This window comes from Musca autumnalis, unplaced genomic scaffold, assembly GCF_047663935.1.
Source record: "Musca autumnalis isolate F117 unplaced genomic scaffold, ASM4766393v1 scaffold_2, whole genome shotgun sequence".
Classification (NCBI taxonomy): Eukaryota; Metazoa; Arthropoda; class Insecta; order Diptera; family Muscidae; genus Musca; species Musca autumnalis.
The window spans coordinates 190902531-190926144 of record NW_027411755.1 but is presented as its reverse complement, the minus strand read 5'-3'; the positions used below and the strand labels follow the sequence as shown (position 1 = coordinate 190926144).

The 23614-nt window shown below is 36.9% G+C and overlaps 1 protein-coding gene across 2 annotated transcripts in view; it reads left to right on the top strand.

The window, feature by feature from the left end:
- Positions 1–23614, top strand: part of beat-IIIb (beaten path IIIb) — a 338924-nt gene that overhangs the window by 302745 nt on the left and 12565 nt on the right. For both annotated transcript variants that reach the window (XM_073970402.1, XM_073970403.1), the window contains one exon: positions 16478–16740. In XM_073970402.1, coding sequence (XP_073826503.1) covers positions 16478–16710 — 233 coding nt within the window. In that variant the 3' untranslated portion in view covers positions 16711–16740. The remainder of the gene's footprint in view (positions 1–16477; positions 16741–23614) is intronic.

Here is a 23614-nt window from a genome sequence, read left to right as displayed (position 1 = left end):
CCGTCGTAGGTGGTAGTGTCGGCGAGTCGAACGGTAAATATACTGACGCAAGGTATATATTGCCATTCCCCAGCTTCAGCACAGTTGCGTCCGATGTTGACAACTCTGGAGAGAAAAGAAAACTTAAGTTTTTGTGACATATTATACAGGTTCTCGGTCGAGACCCCGTATTTGCATAAAACAGTTGGTAGTTTATATGGTTTAGTCCAGAGACCTTGTTCTTAATAGTCCAAGGTTCCTGGATCAAGCCAATATGGATTTTACCTGTATTGATTTTCTCCATCAGGGCCATGGTTGCCGTCTCGCTCCGATGGAGGTTTATCTGGATGACCTCAATCATTGGTCCTCCAGTAAACGGGCTTCTTGAGAGTCGGTGATTACGGCATCGACTCCCTTTTCATTGTTGCTGGGAGGTAAAACCTCTTCGCTATTTTGTTTGGCTTCCTCGCTTTCGCCGATTACCGCCTTTCCTGCTTTGAAGCGGACAGCGTTGGAGATGTAGAAAGCCCTGCCCTTAGTCTTTGTCAGACTAGCCATGGAGAGATGGTCAATTCCGACCACAAGGAGAGTTCCGTCCTCCTGCTCCTCCCTGTGGAAGACCTCCCATCTCTTCACGTCCAAGACGTTGTTTTGACGACCAAAGACTTCAAACTTCTGACGAATACTGAGGTTTTTGTTAGTTGAGGAATTTGGTCTTTCCTCACCAACTTTAGTTTGCCGTTTTCCCATGGAGGTATTATGCTGCTGATAATATCCTTGAGGGCGGCAACGTTTGCATGCTGGGCAAATTGGAACACCATCACGTCCCCTTTGACCCCGCTGCTGATAATTTGAATTGGATCACCTCCAATCATTATGTGATCCAATATCTTATTGTTGACCATTTCCTCAATTGCTGGAAGATGGTCTTTGGGTAGCTTTCCGGAACCTCTATTGGTATCGATCACTGCATAGCAGAGTTCGTCCCTATAGCGTTTCTTGGCTACCTTGGCGTAAGATGGCGGCTCTCTACCAGTCTCCGCAGCCCTCTTCCTCTTCTGCCGGGTCCGGGATTTCTTCGCAGAATCCCCAGGCACTGCAGTCGATTCCGCGGCTGGGCACACCCTCTTCACGTTCGAGTTGACTTTGTCGCCCTCTGCCAAAGGATTCTCGGAACAGTCTCCTTTGCGTGGTACTTGACGCGGTGCACTCGAGACGTTTGGGGATGTGGAGCTCTTTTTCTTCTTCGTCGGCCTTACAGTGTTCTGCTCTTCGGGGGATCTGATCCTCTTCGCCGCTTCCGAAGAAGTGGAGGAGGGAGTGTTCATGATCCCTGTGGGAGCATCCTGCGATATAGCCTTTTTGCTTGCCCGTTGCTTCCTGCACTTGCGTCGTTGGGCACCAGACCGCTGCTTCTTGTGTGTTGTGAGCTTTGCAATGCTGTCGCTCACTTCGTCTACCATCTTGTGGACCTCCTCCTTTTCTGGGATTTCCATGACGGTTACATTATTTTTGCTTTCGCTATCGGATTTGGAGTCTGAGTCGCTACCTGTATCTGAAGGCTGGGTCGAGCATGAACTTCCCCTTAGCTTATCAGTCTCTTCCTCCCTGTATCTGCCCTTAGGCTGTGTGCTTGTCGCATTACCTTCGACCACAGGTGCCAAGGCACCCACACCTGTGGGAGAGATTTGCTCACGATCGCATGATGACGACTGGGTGTGACTCGTGGGCAGATCAACATCACCCGCCAGTACTGGGTTTATTAGGCCCTGCACCGTAACTTTTTCACTTTGTCCAACTTTCTTCATATTGTGTTTTTTGTTTTAGGGGAACACCCCCATAGCCAGTTTTTTGTCCGCGGGGAAAATAAATTTCCCTGAGGCAGGTGATCGTACTAATCCGTTCAGGAACAGGTTTAATCACAAATGAATTCTCTAGATCTAGAACAAATTAGTACGGTCATCCGCCTCCCCCTATCCGGTGGGGACGTGCCCGGTAGGAGAACTGACAAATACCCTCGGGTGGCTATAAGTTATATATCAAATAAATTTTTATAATTTTGTTTTTAAAATATAATTTTTGAGAATTTACAAAATGTCTAAAAAGTGGAAAAGCCGCCCCACCGACGTGGATGCCTACGCCAAGGTTCTCTATAACTTCATTTACCATACTTCTTCCTTAAATATCAAAATTTAACAATAAAGGGACGTTTTATCTATTAAATAATCAAAAATTATACTAAAATTTACAAAAAGAAACAGACCCCAGCATTCAATTGAAGTTGGTATGTTGAATTTAGATACAAAATATACGATACGTTTAGCATAATATTTAATTTTGACTTCACATTATAGTGCGGTATATCTATAACATAAACAATATAAGTTAAACCCGACAAATTTCTCACATTAACCCACCCCAGCCCCATCCTGGCATAGGCGCCTCACTCCCAACATATTTCATAATATGAATAATTTTGGCATTTATAATTATTTTTTTTAATACAAATTATTAGGATTTCTATTCTTTAGAAGTTGTCTTTTAACAGTATAAAATGTATTTTGGTTATCACCAAAGGCAAACAAGATATAACAAAATATACCTTCCATGAACTTTTTTCGCAATACCCTGAAAAACACAAAACTGCTTGCTACCTCAATCATATCTTTGATACAAATGCCAGTTTTTGGGATATGATAGATCTTCCCTAAACTCACAATTTTAATTTTAACGGGTTTTTTGTAGCATTTGTAGTTTTCAAGAAAATCTGCGGTGGCAAAGCCGCCCCATTGGCACAGCCGCCCCATGTTACCGTATATACTAAGAAGAAGATTAAGTTATGTTTCCTTATGTGCATGCATGTCTACCTTCCAATTGCCACCCATTATTGATTTATGGAATGTGCAACACCCGGTATTAATGTATAATTCTATTGTAAAATTACTAATGAATACAAATAGTATTTTGTATTATCGCCAGACACTTGACACGTACACATAGAAAATGTACTTACAAATGCATGTACATAATTATGTGTTTGTAACTACATTATAATAAATATGTAGATACATATTCAAAATATTTGCGGACATTGTGATGTGTGCCAAGTTTAGAAAGTACATCATCTGGTCATAATGTTACGTACGTGTTTTGTTCATTTTAATGGATAATTTTATAATACATTTGTGGTTGGCAACAAAATGTATATTTAATTAAAATTAATTTTCTACAATCTCTCTCGTTGGTGGCGGTATGCAGTACTCAAACCTCTGGGGAGAATAGACTATAGAGACAGACCACTACCGACCATAACAACCTATAAACCATCAAGTGTTGGTTAATGTCATCGGAACAACCACTCATATAATCAATTGACCATAATGCGTCCATCTCTATGCCTAGCTGCGTACAAACATACATATTTTATGTTAGTATGTACGTGTTATGTTAGTATGGAAATCTAGTTCAGCATAGAATGGTTGCCTATAAATATAAATAATCATATTAAATATTTATAAACAAACCCTTGTAATTGTATGGTTGAGAATGTGTGTATGTTTACGTGTGTGCAAAACTGCACATTAACATTGTACCATAGAAAGCAAAAAACAAATATGTTGTTTATTATACATGGCAAAGAGTTTAAATTAGGATGTAATATTCTAAAACATATTGATTACCACTAATATGTTATTTTCCCCCTCAACACTTTTGTGGGTTATTCAAAAGCTACAACAACAACAAGAACGACAGTATTTGTTGAATAGCCAACAACGATAATGACAGAAATAACAGCAGCAACAAAAACAACATCCACGTTATTGATAGTTATTATAATCATTAGGGGAATGTGATATGAGTGGAAAATAATGCACAAAAAATTTATTGAGATTGGTATGCTAAACCTAACACATGTGGTTTTGGGAATGAGGGCCCAATCAGTATCTGTGAAACCTTATAACTGCCACATATCTGCACATAATCAGCATCGGTTGTTGCATAATGATATGTATCTGTGTGTGTATTTATATGTTTAATGTTTATTGATTACCATAGATTTATGGCTAGATCACCATCATCTTCTCCATACACATTGTAGTGTTATGTTTAAAATTTATTTGTGGCAATGCAACTAATTTGAAATTTGTCTGGCTGGAAAAGTTCCAGAATTTAAAAAGAGGATTTTAACAGCTGTTACTTTTAAAGGAGTAATTCCATGGTTTGAGGAATTAATATATTAGTTCTATTCACTCAACATAAAGAAGTGCCCACATCGAAATGTTCTGCTTTGAATATAAAAATCAATATGCGAAGCAAGCTGGGAAACATATTTAGCTGTATGGTAACATGGGGAGGGTTTGCCACGTTTTTGTTCAAAATGTTCTAGTATTAACACCGTTAAAGTTGTTTCAAATATTATTTTTGGAAAAAAATATAAGCATATCTTGGCTATATGTTTCTATGGTATATAAATGTTTATAATTTTTTTGTTTTTAAAATATAATATTTGAGAATTTTCAGAATGCCCCTTGGGAGGGGCGGCTTTGCCACCGACGCACAATGTTGCGAGTTCATATTAACTGTGGCCAAAAATAGAAGGAGTTGTCGTAGGTGCATCAATTTTGGTACACGTACCTATTATTGACTTACAATCTTCAGGACACGGTCCACGTTTTGATATAGCCCCCATAGAACCGTACCTCCCGATTTTCGGTATTTTGAATGTTTTAGACACAATGACCAACCAAAAGTATTCAAATTTTGTGGTTAGTCTTCGGCAGAGGTATCAAACAATCCAACAGAGAATTGTGGGCTTATGTCCACTATTTAATATAGATGCCATACAACGGTACCTCCCGATTATCGGTATTTTGATAATTTTAGCCTTATTATTACACCGAAATTGCTGAAATTTGGTATTTAGTCTTCGTAGGGGGCATTATACCTTCACCTTGAAATTTGTTTGCATAGGTCCACGCCTTCATATAGCCCCCATAGGACGGTACCTCCCGATTTTCGGTATTTTGGAGGTTTTAGCCTGATTATCACACAGAAATGGCTGAAAATTGGTATTAAGTCTCCGTTGGGGGACTTATAACCTTCCACCAGAAATATGTCGGTATAGGCCCTCGTCTTCATATAGCCCCCATAGAACCGTGCCTTCTCATTTTCGGTATTTTGAGTGTTGTGGCCACAATATCCACCCGATATGACTGAAATTTGGTGTTTAGTCTTCATATTGTTTGTGAGCATACTCTTGTCTCTATATATGAGAAATTTCCTTTAAAATTTTTTTTTGAACGATTAGTGGTTAAAAAGCGGTCAATTTTTATGTAAAAAATCGAATCTTGATTTTCGCTGATAAAAATTTTTTTAAAAATTGATATTTTTAAAATTTAAAATTAGTCTTCGGCAGAGGTATCAAACAATCCAACAGAGAATTGTGGGCTTATGTCCACTTTTTAATATAGATCCCATACAACGGTACCTCCCGATTATCGGTATTTTGATAATTTTAGCCTTCTTATTACACCGAAATTGCTGAAATTTGGTATTTAGTCTTCGTAGGGGGCATTATACCTTCACCTTGAAATTTGTTTGCATAGGTCCACGCCTTCATATTGCCCCCATAGGACGGTACCTCCCGATTTTCGGTATTTTGGAGGTTTTAGCCTGATTATCACACAGAAATGGCTGAAAATTGGTATTAAGTCTCCGTTGGGGGACTTATAACCTTCCACCAGAAATATGTCGGTATAGGCCCTCGTCTTCCTATAGCCCCCATAGAACCGTGCCTCCTCATTTTCGGTATTTTGAGTGTTGTGGCCACAATATCCACCCGATATGACTGAAATTTGGTGTTTAGTCTTCATATTGTTTGTGAACATACTCTTGTCTCTATATATGAGAAATTTCCTTTAAAATTTTTTTTGAACGATTAGTGGTCAAAAAACGGTCAACTTTTTGTAAAAAATCGAATCTTGATTTTCGCTGTAAACAATTTTTTTAAAAATTAATATTTTTAAAATTCTCTCGTTTTAAAGCAAAATTATTAGGTACTTAATAAGCCCACAAAAATATATGATGATCGGTTCATTGGTTTTCGCGCTATAGCCAACACAGCAAAACGATTTGTTAAAAAAGGGGGTATCCTCTCAATGAAGTGGTCGCTGAAAAAGGGAAATGACACATTCGTCTGCAAACCTCTACAGCTGGGACCTTTATATATTTGAAGTACTCACTTTTTACTCATACAGCAAAAAATATCGATATACAATTTTATACATTTTTTTCCCACTCAATTTAAAATTTGCTTCAGAAAATTAATAAACCTAGTAATACATGTTTGGGTAAATGTAAACACCATACAATTAACATTTACATGCAAACAAAAGTGTAGCTAAGTTTATTACATCCCAAGAGAACTTAGGAACAATTTTTTGCAGCGACCATTACTTTTAAATTTTAAATATTAACGCATAATATAATTTATTAATTTTAGAAAAAAAAAAAACACAAAAATACGTATTAACTAAAATTGTCGGATTTAAATCCTCATATAGCAAAAACTACTTCACGTATCAGCACCAAAATTCAGATTCTTCTTAATAAATATATTTTCTATCACTCCCCATCAATAAATTTGTTCAACGAAGTTTTTAGTTTTTACCATTTTTGGCCACGGTCGTGACACTGTGCGACGTGGATGCTGCGCCAAGGGACTCTAACACTTCATTCGGCATACTTTTCCTTAAATATCAAAATTTTACAGTAAAATGACGTTTTATCTATTGAACAATCAAAAATTATACTAATATTGACAAAGCAGCATTCAGTTGAAGTTGGTATGTTGAATTTAGATACAAAAGATATAATATTACATCAATACGATACGTTTAGCATAATATTTGATTTTGACTTCACATTATAGTTAGTTAGTTATAGTTAGTTATAGTATTATCTATAACATGAACAATATACGTTAAATCCATTACTTTTTAGAGTTTTGGCCAGGTTTTTCGTAAAATTGGCCACTGTGCAAGGGTATTATAAGCTTGTTTTATTCAAGTAACACCGCGAAATGTTCATCGTAGACTCCCGATGTTATATTTTCCTTTCTCGGCGAGATAAAGCGATATAGCTATGTGTGTCCGTCTGTCCATTATAAATTGTAAGCAAACTCCAGACCGCAATTATGGTCCGATCGTCACGAAATTTGGTATGGAGATCGGTATAACATCAGATTAAATCGCTTACACCAATAACAAGGAGATAGTCGTGAAATATTTAGGGGGTGAAATGGACCAAAACAAATTTTTTATCCGAATTTGTATCAGCTCTGTAGGTGGCAATCATGGTCCAATCAACGCGAAATTGTAAATAAGGTATGAGGTTACGGCAGAAAACAAGCTTACAGTTTTACATGATGATCAGATAGTTTTTAGCGGGTGAAATGGACTTAGATCTTTATTCCTGGTAGACACATTAGTTTAATACTGACAAATTTGTACACGAGGTAAGAATTATGGTCAAGGAAAATGCCAACATATAACATATAAGTGGTTTTTATACCCTCAGCCTTTAGGCTAAAGAGGGTATTTACACTTTGATACGACCAAAAATGTGCCTCATCGAAATAATGGTTTTAGACCCCAAGTATGCTTGTATGCGTTTCAGACAATTTTGAGTAGATCTAGCAACGTCCGTCCGTCTGTCTGTCTGTCGGTCTGTCTGGCTGGTGCGCACGATAACTCTCGAACGGATCAATCGATTTGGTTCAAATTTTGGGTATCGAAATATTTTGTCCATATTCGATTTAAGTTCGAAGATGGGCCATATATGTAGGTCCACTCCTTCAGGTACGTCCCCCACAAATGTTCAAAAATTGTCGCAAAACTTGTGCGCACGATAACTCTTGCAGGGATTAACCGATTTGGTCCATACTTTGCACATCGTGTAATTTCTACCAAACTTAGATGTGGCTCCAATATGGACTCAATCGGTTCACTCCTTCGGGTACCTCCCACACAAAATTTCGGAAAAGTTCAGTTTAGGACCTGGTCTCGAATCGCTTTGATTTTTGTTTACGCAAGTTGTATTCGCTGTCCTATATACGACGCTGTAATTTTCATTAGGGGCAAGTCCATACTTCCTGAGAAAATAGCCTGAAAGTAACAAAAAAACCCTATGAGACCGTGTGTAGTGGTTGGAGCGCAAGATAACTCTCGAACGGATCTGCCGATTCGGTCCAAAATTTGGCTATCGTAATATTTTGTCCAAACTTAGTTAAAGTTCAAAAATGGATTATATCGGTCCACTCCTTCCGGTACCTCTCCCACAAAAGTTCGAAAGTGTTCGGAAAATTTGTGCGTACGATAACTCTTGAAGGGAGTAACCGATTTGGTCCATACTTTGCACATTATTAAATTTCTACCGGACTTAGATGAGGTTCCAATATGGCCTCAATCGGTAAACTCCTTCAAGTACCTTCCACACAAAATTTCGGAAAAGTTCAGTTTAGGACCTGCTCTTGAATCGCCATGGTTTTTGTTGTAACATCTTGTATTCACTGTATTCACGAAGGTACAAGTTTCCTTACGGGCAAGTCCATACTTCCTGAAAAATTAGCCTGAAATTTGAAAAACAAATCCTATGACACCATGTTTATTGGTAGAAGCGCAAGATAATTCTCGAACGGGAATGCCGATTCCGGCAAAAATTTGGCCTTCGTAATATTGTTTCCAAACTTAGTTTAAGTTCGTAGGTAAGCCATATCGGTCCACTCCTTCAGGTACCTACCCCACAAAAGTTCAAAAATATTCGGAAAAATTGTGCGCACGATAACTCTTGATGGGAGTGACCGATTTGGTCCATACTTTACACATTCTCATAATGTCTACCAGATATAGATCAGGTTCGAATATGGACTATATTTGTCCACTCCATCCCGTACCTCCCACACAAGATTTTGGATAAGTTCACTTTAAGTCCTGCTATTGAATCACTTTGATTTTTGTTGAAGCAACTTACATTCGCTGCTTCAATCACGATGGTAAAAGTTGTTTCAGGGGCAAGTTCATACTTCTTGAGAAAAACAGCCCGTAGGGTGTAAAAACTCCCTATTGCACCCCATGGTCTATGTCGGTCCATTCCTTTAAGTACCTTTTTCGCAAAATTTTTGAACTTTAATCCAAATCAACATTTTTGTCGGTTCATACGACCAAAATTTTGAAACCCCCTACATACGAGGGCAGTTCGAAAACTTCTTAGCCTATCAATGAAAGAGAATAGTTAATTTTTCAAAAATATTTTTATTTTTCAATATAATCTCCTGAAACTTCAATACACTTAGTCCAACGCTTTTCTAGCAATTCTATCCCTTGATTAAAATAGTTTTCCTCAAGGTCTTCAAAATAGTGGTTTACAACTGTAATTGCATATTCATTTGAGGTGAAACGCTTGCCGGCAAAGAAATTTTTTTAGATTTGGGAACAAGTAAAAGTCGCTGGGAGCTAAATCAGGAGAATAAGGTGGGTGGTCAAGCAACTCGTACTTTAATTCGTTGATTTTAGCCATTGTTAAAACACTCTTGTGCGCTGGTGCGTTGTCTTGATGAAAAATTATTTTTTTGTGTTGTAAGCCAACACGTTTTTCTCGAATGTTTACATTTAATTGATCCAAAAGATTGCAATAGTACTCTGAATTTATTGTTTTACCCTTTTGCCGAAAGTCAATCAATAAAATACCTTTGAAGTCCCAAAAAACCGTTGCCATAACCTTACCAGCCGATTGAATTGTTTTTGCCTTCTTTGGGGCACTTCCTCCAGCTTCAGTCCATTGTTTGGATTGTTCTTTTGTCTCTGGAGTATAGTGGTGGATCCATGTCTCATCAACAGTTATGAAACGACGCTTAAAATCCATTTTATTTCGCTTAAAACGATCCAAACAAGCTTGAGAAATGTTCATTCTTATGCGTTTTTGATCGACTGTTAACAAATGCAGCACCCATCTTGCAGAAAGCTTTTTCATCTGTAGTTCTTCATACAAAATTAAATGGACTCGTTCATTTGAGATGGCCATGATATTAGCAATTTCACGCACTTTTATTCGTCGATCATTTAATACCATATCATGCACTTTGGCTACAATTTCTGTTGCTGTTTTTGGACGTCCGCTACGTGATTCATCTTCAATGCTTGTACGACCACTAGGCCGGCGCGATTTGAAAACCTTTATGAGCCCTTCGCGTTTCTGATTCCTGGGATTGAACTGAGCAAAAAAGTCCACTGGACCATATATCTACCGCGAAAATCGAGCCTCCCGATTTTGACTCTAAGTTTTTTATTGACGTTTTTTGGATATTTTGGCATATAACAGCATATACCATTGAGATTTTCGATCCAACACAAAGACAAACATTGTAGCCAAGACAGTAATTGAAAACTCTCTTATACATCGCAAAAGCATTGGAACGCTCCTTCAGGCAGTTTTGGCCTTCAGAATCTGCAAACTTTTCGGAAAATGTCGATAAATGACATTGTGCTACAAAATTTGACAATTTGAATATTGTCTGATGCAAAATTATATCGTGTTGGGATCCACGGACAACGACAATGCCTTTAGTTCGTTAGGGTCACTTCGTTTTATTTTTTTATAACGGTAAAAGTAGTGAAAATCTGGGTTTCTTACATTTTCAAATTTAAACGGACATATCTTCTTTATTTCACAACGGATTTCTAGTGATCCTTCTTGCTTTTAAAGGGGTGAATAATATCTTTAGAATAGGTTATTATTTGTTTATTTAAGTCTGAAAACCCCTTCAAAAAAACTATAACTGAATTTCTCACAATTTTGAAAAATATAATGTTTTTTTGTTTTGTTCAATAACACTGTGCAACAGTGGAAATGCAAACAACTTCTAATGGGCATTTTCTGAAAATACATATTGAGACTACAAAAACCTTAATTGGGTTTTGTATTCTTAGATCGGGTTTAGATTTTATGGCCTCATCTAAACCGACATAAAATGAGCATTTTTTCTTGTGATTGCACCTTTATCTCCGAAACTAATAAGAATTTTGCTTTGCAGTCTTCAGCAATATTGTAGCCTTAAAGTAGTAGAACTTATGTGTCAAACAGAAAAAAAGCTGCATCTAGCGCATCAAACTCGTTAAAATATAGAAAAGTTTACATAATTTCTGAAATTTTGGGAGTTGAAACTAGTAACTATTCTAAAAATGTTCCAAATGATGTGACCATTAATTCTTCAGAACATTCTGAAACTCTAAAATGGTTATTTCACGTTGTTTAAGGGGTATTTCATAACATACCTTTTACAAAACTTATTTCAAACAATGTTCACACAGGCTGTTTATTCTCATGTTGGGGATTTCAATGAATTATTGAAATATTTACCAAATTGTTGTTGAAAAATTTGCTATAAACAAGGTGATAGAGGCATTTTACAACAATGTAATGTTCTGAAGAGTTGTGTATTACATTCCAGAGAATATTTTCCCAAATGGTAACATTAAGAAGAATTTAACACTTTGCGAGATACGCTGCGAAATATACACAAATTATAGAATTTTTAGATATATTATAAAATTTGACGCAATAAATGCAGTTTTTCGAGTTCACTATTCCTCCAAATATTTTCTTCTTGCTCTTATCTACAAGTTTGCTGCAGATGTCAAAACAAGATTCGTATTGGCTTCAAAGATACAGCCCTGATTTATTTAAAAAATTCGATCTTTAACCATGTTTAGATGAGGCCATAAATCTAAGAAATCAAAACCCAAATATGGTTTTTGCCTATTGGTCCTCTACTTTCATAAAATTCTGGACAGAAGTTGTTTGCACGCGATTGGCTCAAAAATGTTGCACAGTGTAATTATATTCAAAATTATGAGAAATTCAGTTATAGTTTTTTTGAGGGGGCTTTCAGACTTAAACCACTATAACTTAGCCAGGGGAGGTACCCTTAATCGGATAGTACCCTTATATGGTGTATATCCCAAAACGTGAATCTATACTGTCGGATTTTTTTGCAAGGGATGTTTTGTAGCTGTTATAATACTTTGTACCCATACCCCTGTACCAAGTTATAAAGCTCTGAAATATTATGAGCTGTATCTTGATTTCAACAGACAGATGAACTTCGTTTTCTCTGTTGAATATTTCGATATGTTATTTTAATTTTGGATATGTAAATTTTAATTACATCCTCCATATTATAAGGAGAATACAAAAATTAAGACTTTAGTTTAAATTAGAAAAAATTTAGGTAAATTTTCGTTAACCTCTTCGGAAAATTTTGGTAGAATTTAATTTTAATCAGTGACACACGTGGAACCAATACGACGTTCACCTAAAAACATACAAAAAAACTAACAAAAGTCATAAAGTACCACTTTTAAGGGGTTATTTTTATACCTCAGCATTTATGCTAACGAGGGTATATGGGAAATGTTGCCAATTATTTCGTATTCCATTTCCAAACAATTGAACAACAATTGGAAGCAAATTTTTGGTTGTTGCGGACAAATGTTATCGCGGTTTTACTTCTGCTTTTAAGAAAAAATTATTATAAAAACGCTAATTATTTTATTGAGCACAATTGTCACTAAAAAGTTATCACGAAGTGACGTCATTAAGTAGATTGCATAATATTTGTAAAATGAATGAATTTTAAATGTAATCGGATTTTTTTTGAAAACATAGGTCCATTTACCCGTCAAAAAAATAACAGTTTTAAATAAAGACTCCACAGGGAATCAATTGAGACCAAACTTATAATCATCGGGATAGTAGTTAGGATATTATAGCCAAAAATAAGCACATATCTGTGTTACAAAAAACAAATTTTGGTTTGGAATAATAGTTTTCACATGCATTCTAGAGTTAAAAATATTGGAAAAATTCTATAGGAGTACTTCTTTTATTTTTCTTGAAACTCCCAAGAAAATGGGCGGATTTTGCTTTGTCTATATTCACATAGAAGGTTTCCCATTGAGGAAAGTTTTCGGGTTGATGAAATAAATCATTAGACTTCTTAAAGGGAAATAGAGTTCAAATAAACCGCTTTAACTTATATGCATTATTAAAATATGTGTAAATCGTGTAATTATCAAAATCGTTTTGTCCGCATGTGATTTTCATGAACAGCAATATCATATCTTTAAATTTCTAAATATTATTCGAAATATAACTTGGACTCTTAGATGTAGCATCGGCTGCATCTAAGCTTTAAAAAACCTATAAAACATTTCTTATTTGCGCAAGGTGCAATAAATTTTGTTCCGCATCCGGTTTCAGTGTCACCACGAAAGTCTACATCGATATATATCTACTTCAAGGCGATCAATCAGGAACCGTGGATGTAGTATCACACACTATTTTTGGGATAAAATTAATGTAGCTCCCTTATCAGTGAAGTTTTGAAATCTCTGTTTCCACAAAAACGAAGATGCTGCACTAGTTTTTTCATTGCAGTGGAAACGGCCCCCAGAATACGCGATAAAATGCCCGATATTTTCGAAAACAATTTTAGGTGATGTTCCTACCTTGGAATTTCTCGTATCTCGCGTTTTAGTAGATGGAATTTCACGAGTAAAGATTTAACAGATCCGCAACGTAAAAATCTAAAATTTGCAACCAAGTACGAGTAAGTCGAATGACAATTGAAAAAATTAGGTCCGAAAAATATGATTTTTAGAAAAATTTTCGCACAAAATTTTCGCATTTGGATGCAGATTTCTGTGAAGCTGTGAAGGCTACATTCAGGACACATATATCAAATAACTCAGAATCGCGAGTTCTACAATCCTATATAGTATTTCTTAAAAAACCTGTTTGCGGAACGAAATTAGAAGAAAATTTCAAAAAACACTTAAAATCTGGCTTCAAAATGTCAGCATCATTTAATGGTAGACGCAGATCAAATTTTGAGAAGATATACACTAGTAAGATGATCCTTATTTAGTAGGCTTCTACATTTACTTTGACAGGATTATCGTGAAAAGTGTGGTTTAATCACAAATCGAGAGAAAACAAAAAAAAAAATACACGTTGGCTTCAACCCGTTTTTTCCCATTATTTAACATAAATGTACCCACAGCTTCCACGCAAATTATCGTTTAAGGCCAATATTTTTTGCCAAGTCTAAAAACATTTCATTTTATCCGAAAGCATTTAATTTGTATAATATTCAACCACATTTCGCGGGTTATTAAAGGATAAACCTTGGCTTCAATTATGTTAAATTTTCAAAAATATTGCCCATATACACTTTCATACGGGCAAAATGTGCCTCATCGAAATATTGGTTTTAGACCCCAAGTATGTTTGGACGAAATCCGTTTCAGACAATTTGGAGTCGATTTAGCAATATCCGTCCGTCTGTCTGGCTGGTGCGCACGATAACTCTCGAACGGGTCAAACGATTCGAACCAAATTTTGGGTATCGTAATATTTTGATTAAACTTGGTTTACGTTCCAGGATGGTCCACATACTTCGGGCACCTTCCCCACAAAAGTTCGAAAATGTTCAGTTTAGGACCAGCTCACGAATCGCTTTGATTTTTCTTGCAACAACATTTATACGACGGTACAACTTTCATCAGCGGCAAGCCCATACTTCCTGACAAAATAGCCTGAAAGTCGCTAAAAAACCCCTATGACACCGTGTGTAGTTGTTGGAGCGCAAGATAACTCTAGAACGGATCTGCCGATTCGGTCCAACATTTGGCCTTCGTCATATTTTGACCAAACTTAGTTTAATTTCGAAGGTAAGCCATATCGGTCCACTTCTTCAGGTTCCTCCCCCACAAAAGTTCAAAAATGTTCGGAAAAATTGTCCGCACGATAACTCTTGAAGGGAGTGACCGATTTAGTCCATACGTTACACATCCTAATATATCTACCAGATATAGATCAGGTTCGAATATGGACTATATTTGTCCACTAATTCGCGTACCTCCCACATACAAATTTCAGATAAGTTCACTTTAAGACCTGCTCTCGAATCACTTTGGTTTTGGTTGAAACAACTTGCATTCACTGACCCCCTTTACGATGGTACAAGTTTTTTTAGTGGCAAGTAAATAATTTCTAAGAAAATAGCCCGAAAGTTGTAAAAAACCTTATGGCACCATGTGTAGTGGCTGGATTCACTTTCATAATGGACTATGTCGGTCCATTCCTCCAATTACCTCTTCCGCAACACTTTTGAAATTTAATCCTAATCCATAGTTTTGTCGGCAAGTTCAGATGTCCCAAATTCTGAAAAACCGTAAATACATTCGATCTGTCCGTAGATGATAGTTTCAATTCACATAGGCTGAGGGTATATCTCTGTCTGCAAAGACGACTGATACGTTTTTACTTGTTGAAGCCAAAAATTTACCACGATTGTGACCTATCGTGATGTGATTTTCTATCTCTGATGAATTTACTCTGTTATATACATTTTAAAGTATATGACTTAATATTTATGGACCATTTGACACCCCGAAAAACTTGATATAGGACATGTTTATAAGAAGGATCATTATTATAAGCATATTGACTTAGAGATGAGTTCTTATAGCTATCAGCCAATTTATGCAAAATTTCACTCGGATGTGCTGCCAAAACATGTCATTATTACCTTTCCGCATTGCAAAAATTGTAGGTATTTAATTTTTATTTTCTCGGTCATGTCATTCATGTCCAATGTTAGAGCCCATTTCAATGTTCACATAATCCATTATAGAAATTTTCTGTGGAACAGTAATGAGATAAAACCACATTTAAACACACAACCACTGACAGGGTTACAAACAGATTTACCGACATCATCAGTGGTTATATCAATTTTATACTAATACTTAAACACATATATTGTTGTTTTTGTTTTTCACTGTTTTGTAGTATAAAAGGGACATGATCCGAGAGTTTATGTGAGGATATCATGGCCGGGAATGGACAATTTATTGGAAACCAATTTTGAAAAAGGGTTATCAAATTTGTTATTATCTGGATCAATATCATACAATAAGTATGTATCTGGTTAAATTTTTGTTCCTGTAATGTGGGTGCTTCCAGAGGTGATTAGTTTTGGCTAAGCAGTTGAAAAGATTCAGCACTTCATGCGGATTTAAACCACATTCGGGGTAGATGTGTTACACGTAGCTCCATAGGACCAGAGGTCACTGCACTTTCCAGGAAACAGACATAGACTACTCCAGTATGTCGTGTTCCTGACCCTGAAGATATTAAGTCCAAATCTTTGTATTATACTCGTCCCATAAATAAACATCTGTTCTCAATAAGATACTAAGAAAACATGTCCTTTTGTACTTACTCATTCTCCTCATCCACACTGTTTTACACTTCACTTCCAATAACCCTTTTTCCACATTCATTTATCTATTTATCTCTATCTATGTTCACAAATAATTTTGTGTATGCAAAGTATCCATGTATTCTAACAACCGAACGTGTTTGTTGTTTACAGTTATACCAGCGGCCGGACCACAAATTACTGGTGGTAAACCACGTTATCAAATTGGCGATCTGGTAAGCGTAAATTGTACATCATCACCATCAAAACCCATCTGTCATCTAAGTTGGTTGATTAACGGTAACCATGCGAATCGTTCATTCCTGCGCTATTACGAACCAAAAGTTGTTGGACGTGAAGGTCTGGAAGTGGCCACACTGGGATTGGAGTTTCGTGTACGTGGGTGACATTTTAAGCATGGCGACATGAAGCTAAAGGTGAGTTAATTTTAATTTAATTAAAACACACAAAAACCAAAAAAGCCCCATCCATAGCAAATATTGGCAAAGATATGTGTCATGGAGCTGTGTGGGGGTGTGTGTGTGCCTGTCTATCTTTCAGCGTATCGTGGGAATAAACAGCACTTCAAACAAATCACGTCGATGTTAGTTGGTTGGGGTTGGTGTGTGCTGTGTTTTGGGGAAACTGTGAAAGATGTCGGGGATATTTGAAAAAGAGAAAATAAAGGTATTGTTTTACTGGCTTCTATTTACACTCTACGGGATAGCATCATCACGAACTCCACCAACATCGCTGCGCTGACTACCACAACAACAAAATCAAACAGTGAAACATTGCTTTTCACATTGTTGTTAATATTTAAACAATTGTTGTTGATTCTATTGTTATTCCGGGGTATTGTTACTTCATCATCAGTGGTATGTGTGCGTGTGTGGGTATTCGTCCTCTATTTGGTGTATATTTGCGAATATTTTACCAAACCACCAAAGTGTTGAGTTTGCCATGGTTTCTGTGATGTTTTTTTTTTTTTCTTTTTCATTCAATATAATGTTTGCGTGGTTAAATCGTTGTTATAAAACTTAATAAATGCATCCCCACTACGTGGGTATTGAAAAGAAGTTTATTTTGAATCGTTTCAATGTTTTACACTATGGTGTGTAATTTTCTTTGTGGTCATACCCATAGGAGAGATTTTGGTAAACAATCTGATTATTAAATTTTAGTTTTCTCAAAAATTTGTCGTCATATAAAAACCCAAATATAGATCGTCAAATAAAAAGTTCAAAGTAAGCGCAAAAAGCGTTTGTCATGAAGAAAATACATTTCTGTGGCCAAGTATCCGCGTTAATGTACAAAAACACATTTGCATTTGAAAAACGATAAGTTCTAGGACAGAGAAGCCATTACATAGTCGATACGTCCGAAGATTTGCTTTACCACCAATGAAACCAGGTAACGTAATTTGGTGACTACGTGGGTTCGAGTCGTTGGCTTTCCTTTTTCACTTGCAAATAATTTCAGATCATCAAGCTTAACTCTAAACGAGAAAATTAACAAAAATCATTAGAAATGATTTTCGCCCTAAAAAGGCAAAATTTAAAAAAAAAAAATAATAATAATAAAAGTTGCAAGGCCAAACACGTATGGACATTGTCCGACAGTAAGTGACTAATTCAAATGAACAATGGATGTCCTACCCTGGAGTACTTACTCAGGTCTCAATGCCATAAATTCTTATCCTCCCATGGAATTGGTTGTGTACATTATGGTTATAAAAAATACCAGCCCAGTACCATGTGGGGAAAATTGTGCTGATAACGAAAATGCGTTTTTAAGTCGATTCGATGAAAAAACTTTCTCCACCGACTGCAATTACTAAGGCCCTTTTAATATTTCTTCTATTTAAAATTGCTATGTTTGAATAAATATTTATAGAAAACAAATACGATTCTCACAGGCAAAGTCATTAAAAACAGTCTGTAACTTTGGCGAATTCGAGAGAAAAATTACACCGTATTTTATTGTAGTTTTTCATACTCTTCACGGTTATGCGGTGGTATTTTTGATATTTGCTAAAATTTCAAAATAGTTATAACCCTAGTGTACATGCTTGTAGATACTTGCTTGAAAACTTGTTAAGGCATATGCCTTGCTTATCGTTGTAGATCTTTCCTTGGGTATTTATTAAACCCCCTTGCAAACATAGCTTTACGGATCCTTGTAGATCCTGCTTGAGAACTTATACAAATATCTTGCAGAAGTACCCTTTTGTATCATTACTTGAGACGTTATCTTGAATATCTTTATATATACTTGCTTTGGTACCCATTAAGTTCTTTTGCATCTGCATTTGTCCTTTATCCGTGCTGGAGTAATTTTTAAGGCGTTTTGATGTAAAATCCCGTATTATCATTTCTTATGTAGTGTTATCCTATCTACATAGTAAGAAACTTGTACTTAGCCAGGACTCTGGTCTACCAAATAAAGGGTTTTCTATTAAATTGACACGAGTACTTATCCAGGTCTCGAGCCGCAAGATACCGCAAGAGGCCTTTACCAAGCGGCCCGAAGAGCGATAGAATTTATTCAAAAATTATTTCTCTTTTTATACTATCCACATTATATGGACGGTATAATTAAATTTGTCATTCCGTTTATAACAGATAGAAATATTCGTCTGAGACCCTATAAGGTAAATATATTCTTGATCAGTAAAAAATATTAAGTCGATACAACCATGTCCATTTCCGTCTTTCCATTTTAGTCTTCTATAGGGGAATAAACATGCGAAGAAAGAATTGTTAATATTGGTTCACGTTTTTATATAGAATCCAAAGAAATATAACTCCCGATTTTCTGTATTTTGAAGATTGTGTTCTTGGCCAAAATTTGGTACTTATTCTTTGTTGGGAGTATAAAATTTTTCGCCGGAATTTTGTCGGTATACGTCTTCATATAAGGTTGTGGACTCAATATCCAACCGCAATGGCTGAAATTCGGTTGTTGTTGTTGTAGCAACGCATATATGTTCGTTCGTGTATTATTTGAGTTATCAGGTTCTGGCTCCTCTGTATCCAGACTCAACAAATATGCAACCTGGAACAGTTGCGTCCATAAAGAATCAGAAGACAGGTGAGTGGGGTTAGCTGGGCAGCTAAGGAAATAGAATATGTCGTGCGGTCCCAATCCACATGCCGGGCAAGTTTTGGGTATCGTGGCATCAATTCGGGCCCAATACGAATTGAGGCGGCTGCATCGTCCGCATCTTAACTTGGCTAAAACCACTAGTTTTGCCTAGGCAGCTGACTTTCTTCTGCTGCGATGGAGTGGGGGGATTTTCCCCAAGTACGGCATTCGCACTGTATCTCTGTACTGCCTGCGCAATTTTTCACCGGAATTTTGTCGGTATAGGCATACGTCTTCATATATGATTGTGTACTCAATATCCAACCGCAATGGCTGAAATTCGGTTGTTGTTGTTGTAGCAACGCATATATGTTCGTTCGTGTATTATTTGAGTTAGCAGGTTCTGGCTCCTCTGTATGCAGACTCAACAAATCTGCAACCTGGACCAGTGGCGTCCATAAAGAATCAGGAGACAGGTAAGTGGGGTTGGCTGGGCAGCTAAGGAAATAGAATGTGTCGTGCGGTCCCAATCCACATGCCGGGCAAGTTTTGGGTATCGTGGCATCAATTCGGGCCCAATACGAATTGAGGCGGATGCATCGTCCGTATCTTAACTTGGCTAAAACCACTCGTTTTTTCCTAGGCAGCTGACTTTCTTCTGCTGCGATGGAGTGGGGGGGGGGTTGTCCCCAAGTACGGCATTCGCACTGTATCTCTGTACTGCCTGCGCAACTGTCTCAGTGTGAATGTTATCCAAGCCGGCCTGATAGCCTCGTTGGTCTACCTGTCGACCTCTCTCTCTCTCTAGATCATCAAGATCTCTCACGACGTACCTGGCTGGGGAGGCATGTCCATTAAATCGTGACAGGGATGCTCATGGCGATAACACCCAAGCAGGTACTGCATCGACAACATCCTCTTGTGCTGATGCACCCGTAAAACCTTCGTCTCCTCATGAAGATTGTCCGCCGTTGTCATGATGAGGCACTCTGTTGCACTCTGACAGGTTTGAATATTCTTTCACTGCGTAGCGCTAAGATTTGCATACCATTTTGGAGCCGCATAGCTTACCAGAGTGCGGTCTACGAACGTTACATCCAATATTTTGGGGAAGTTAGTAGTCGACCAATGTTCAGTGGGAGTCTCATATCAGCAGTCCAAGTGGTGAACAGTGAGGCAATGGATTTGTCGGCGGATATTTTCATATTCCTCAGATGGAAGAACTGCACTAGGTAAGATATGTAGGACCCGACCAGAAGATCGTATAATCATCTGCATACCTTACGATCTCTACGTCTGGAGGGTCTGGAACTTCAGAGACGTAGAGATTAAAAAATTCCGGAGATATCAGCCGCCCTTGAAGAACTCCTTGTTTCTCTCTACGGGCTTTGGAATTTTTGTTTCTAAATTGCCCCAACGACTGACGTTCGCACATATAGTTGATTACCCAACGTTTCTAGCACGGCTGGAGAGTAGTCTTTTCTGTATCCTCGAACACGGTCTGTTCTGGTTTAGTCCTCTACTGAAATGCGTGAATATGGCGTCTAAGGACCTCGACACATAAGAAGCATGACATTCTTGCTTAAGTCATATCTGGAAAATGACTACAGACCAAGTTCGACCTAATTCAAATGTGATTCTGACATTTTTTTATTAGGTCGAACTTGGTCTTTAATATTTTATCTGCTATGACTTAAGCAAGAATGACATGCTTCTTATGTGTCGAGGCCTTCATGCTGTTGTAGTACAATATATTTTCTGACATTCGGTATTTTGTCTTCGTTGAGGGTAAAAAACTTCCAACCAGAATTTTGTCAGTAGGTATTTTGGAGTTTTCAACATCATTATCAAATGCATGATATTTGGTATTTAATCTTAGATGGGGGTATAAAATATCCCAGAAGAGAATTATGAGTATGGGTCCACATTTGTATATGGGATCCAAAGAAGGATACCTCCGGATCCATTAGAGCGTTATAGTGCACCCTAGCCAGTCAACTTGTTTTAACAGCATTTCAGATCTTAACACTTGGTCTACTCATTAAAAGGAGTGGTACCTTTTTGATTTATTAGAGTACATTATGGCGTATAAGTTATAAAATAAAAATAGATCATAACATCGACCATTCGACATGGATCATAAATTTCATCAACAAATTCAGATCTTGCTTCTTTTCTTTATGTCAAGGGCTGAGGGTTAGCAAAACCTACTGATACCTTTTTAATTGTTATACACTTCATCATAATACGGAGGGTATCTTAAGTTTGTTTTTATTACAGTGTTTTATTTAAATTGCTTTGGTGTCTGTTTAGTTCAAATGTAGTAACTAATTTTCCACACAGTTGCAGTTGACCAATCGTACTAAAACTTTGACAATACATTAATATGAAACCAAAACCAATATTGGTCAATTTTCTCTTATAGCTTTCCTATAGCGGTACCACCCGTTTCAGGTATTTTGAGGATTTTCTCTTTTTTTAGACCGAATTGGCTGTAACTTGGCAATTGAAGCTAACAATGGTACAGAAACTTCCTCACCAAAAATGTTGGACATAGGTCAAAGTTTTGGTATAGCCTCCATATAGCGGTACCACCCGATTTCATGTATTTTAAAGATTTTATCTTCATTTTCAGCCTTAATTGGCTGTAATTTGGTTATGAGGCTAAATACCAAATTTCAGCCATCTCGGTGTGATAATGAGGCTAAAACTTTCAAAATATTGAAAATCGGGAGATATTGTATTATGGGGGCTACATCAACACGTGGACCTATATAAACATTTTATGGTAGAAATGTTTCTTAGCCTCTGGAAACACAAAATACAAAGTTACAACCGATTCTTTAGTCAAATGGGTCTAATACATTCAATATATATTAAAATGACGCGTACTTTATAAGGGGCCTTATGTGGGGGCTATACCAAAACGTGGGCCTATATAACCCAACTTTGGTAGGAATGTTTTCTGGCCTCCGAAGACACAAACTACCAAATTACAACCAATTCTGTGGTCAAATGGGTCTAATACATTCAAAATATATTAAAATGACGCGTACTTTATATGGGGCCTTATATGGGGGCTATACCAAAACGTGGACCTATATAACCCAACTTTGGTAGGAATAATTTTTGGTCTCTGGAGACACAAAGTACCAAATTACAACCAATTCGGTGGTAAAATGGGCCAAATATCTTAAAAATTCCTTAAAACGACGACGCGTCACGCGTCATTTTGTATGGGGGCTATACGAAAGCGTGGACCTACATAGCCCGCTTTCAATACCAAAAGTCCTACGTAAATATAACATATTTTCCAAAAATTTCATCAACCTACGTCAATCCGTTCGGACGCTAAAGTGATTTCCACAGACGGACATGGCTATATCGATGTAGAATTGCACGCTGATCAAGAATATATATACCTTGTGGGGTCTACAATGATTATTTCGAGTAGTTACAAACGTAGTGACAAACTTAATATACCCCCATCCTATGGTGGAGGGTATAAAAAGTTAAAAATAAAAGTAATTAAAACAAGTAAAAAGTATCAGTCGGCTTTGTCGACAGAGATATACCCTCAGCCTATGTGAATTAGAACTTTCACCTACGTACATATCGAATGTACGAGTATTTAGGGTCTTTTCAGAATTTTGTGGCCGTTTTTGGACATTTGAACTTGCCGACCAAAATCTGAATTAGGATTTAATATCAAAAGTGTTGCAAAGGAGTTACTTAATTGAATGGACCGACTTGGTCCGTTATGGAAGTGGATCTTATTTTGGATAGATAGATAGATAGATAGATAGATAGATAGATAGATAGATAGATAGATAGATAGATAGATAGATAGATAGATAGATAGATAGATAGATAGATAGATAGATAGATAGATAGATAGATAGATAGATAGATAGATAGATAGATAGATAGATAGATAGATAGATAGATAGATAGATAGATAGATAGATAGATAGATAGATAGATAGATGCTTTGATAATAAAAACATGTGGGAGCTCGTCGTATTCCGATATACTTAAGCAGGTGAAAAGTGAACCAAAACTGGCTGTTGTTGGAGAAAACGTCAAGAACATACGAAAAACAGAGGCTGGAGAGTTAATACTGGAACTAAATAAGCCATCGCATCATCAAACACATGAATTCAGAGATGCAATTAAGGAGATACTGGGAAGTGCGGCAGAAGTCCGATCTCTGACACATGAAGT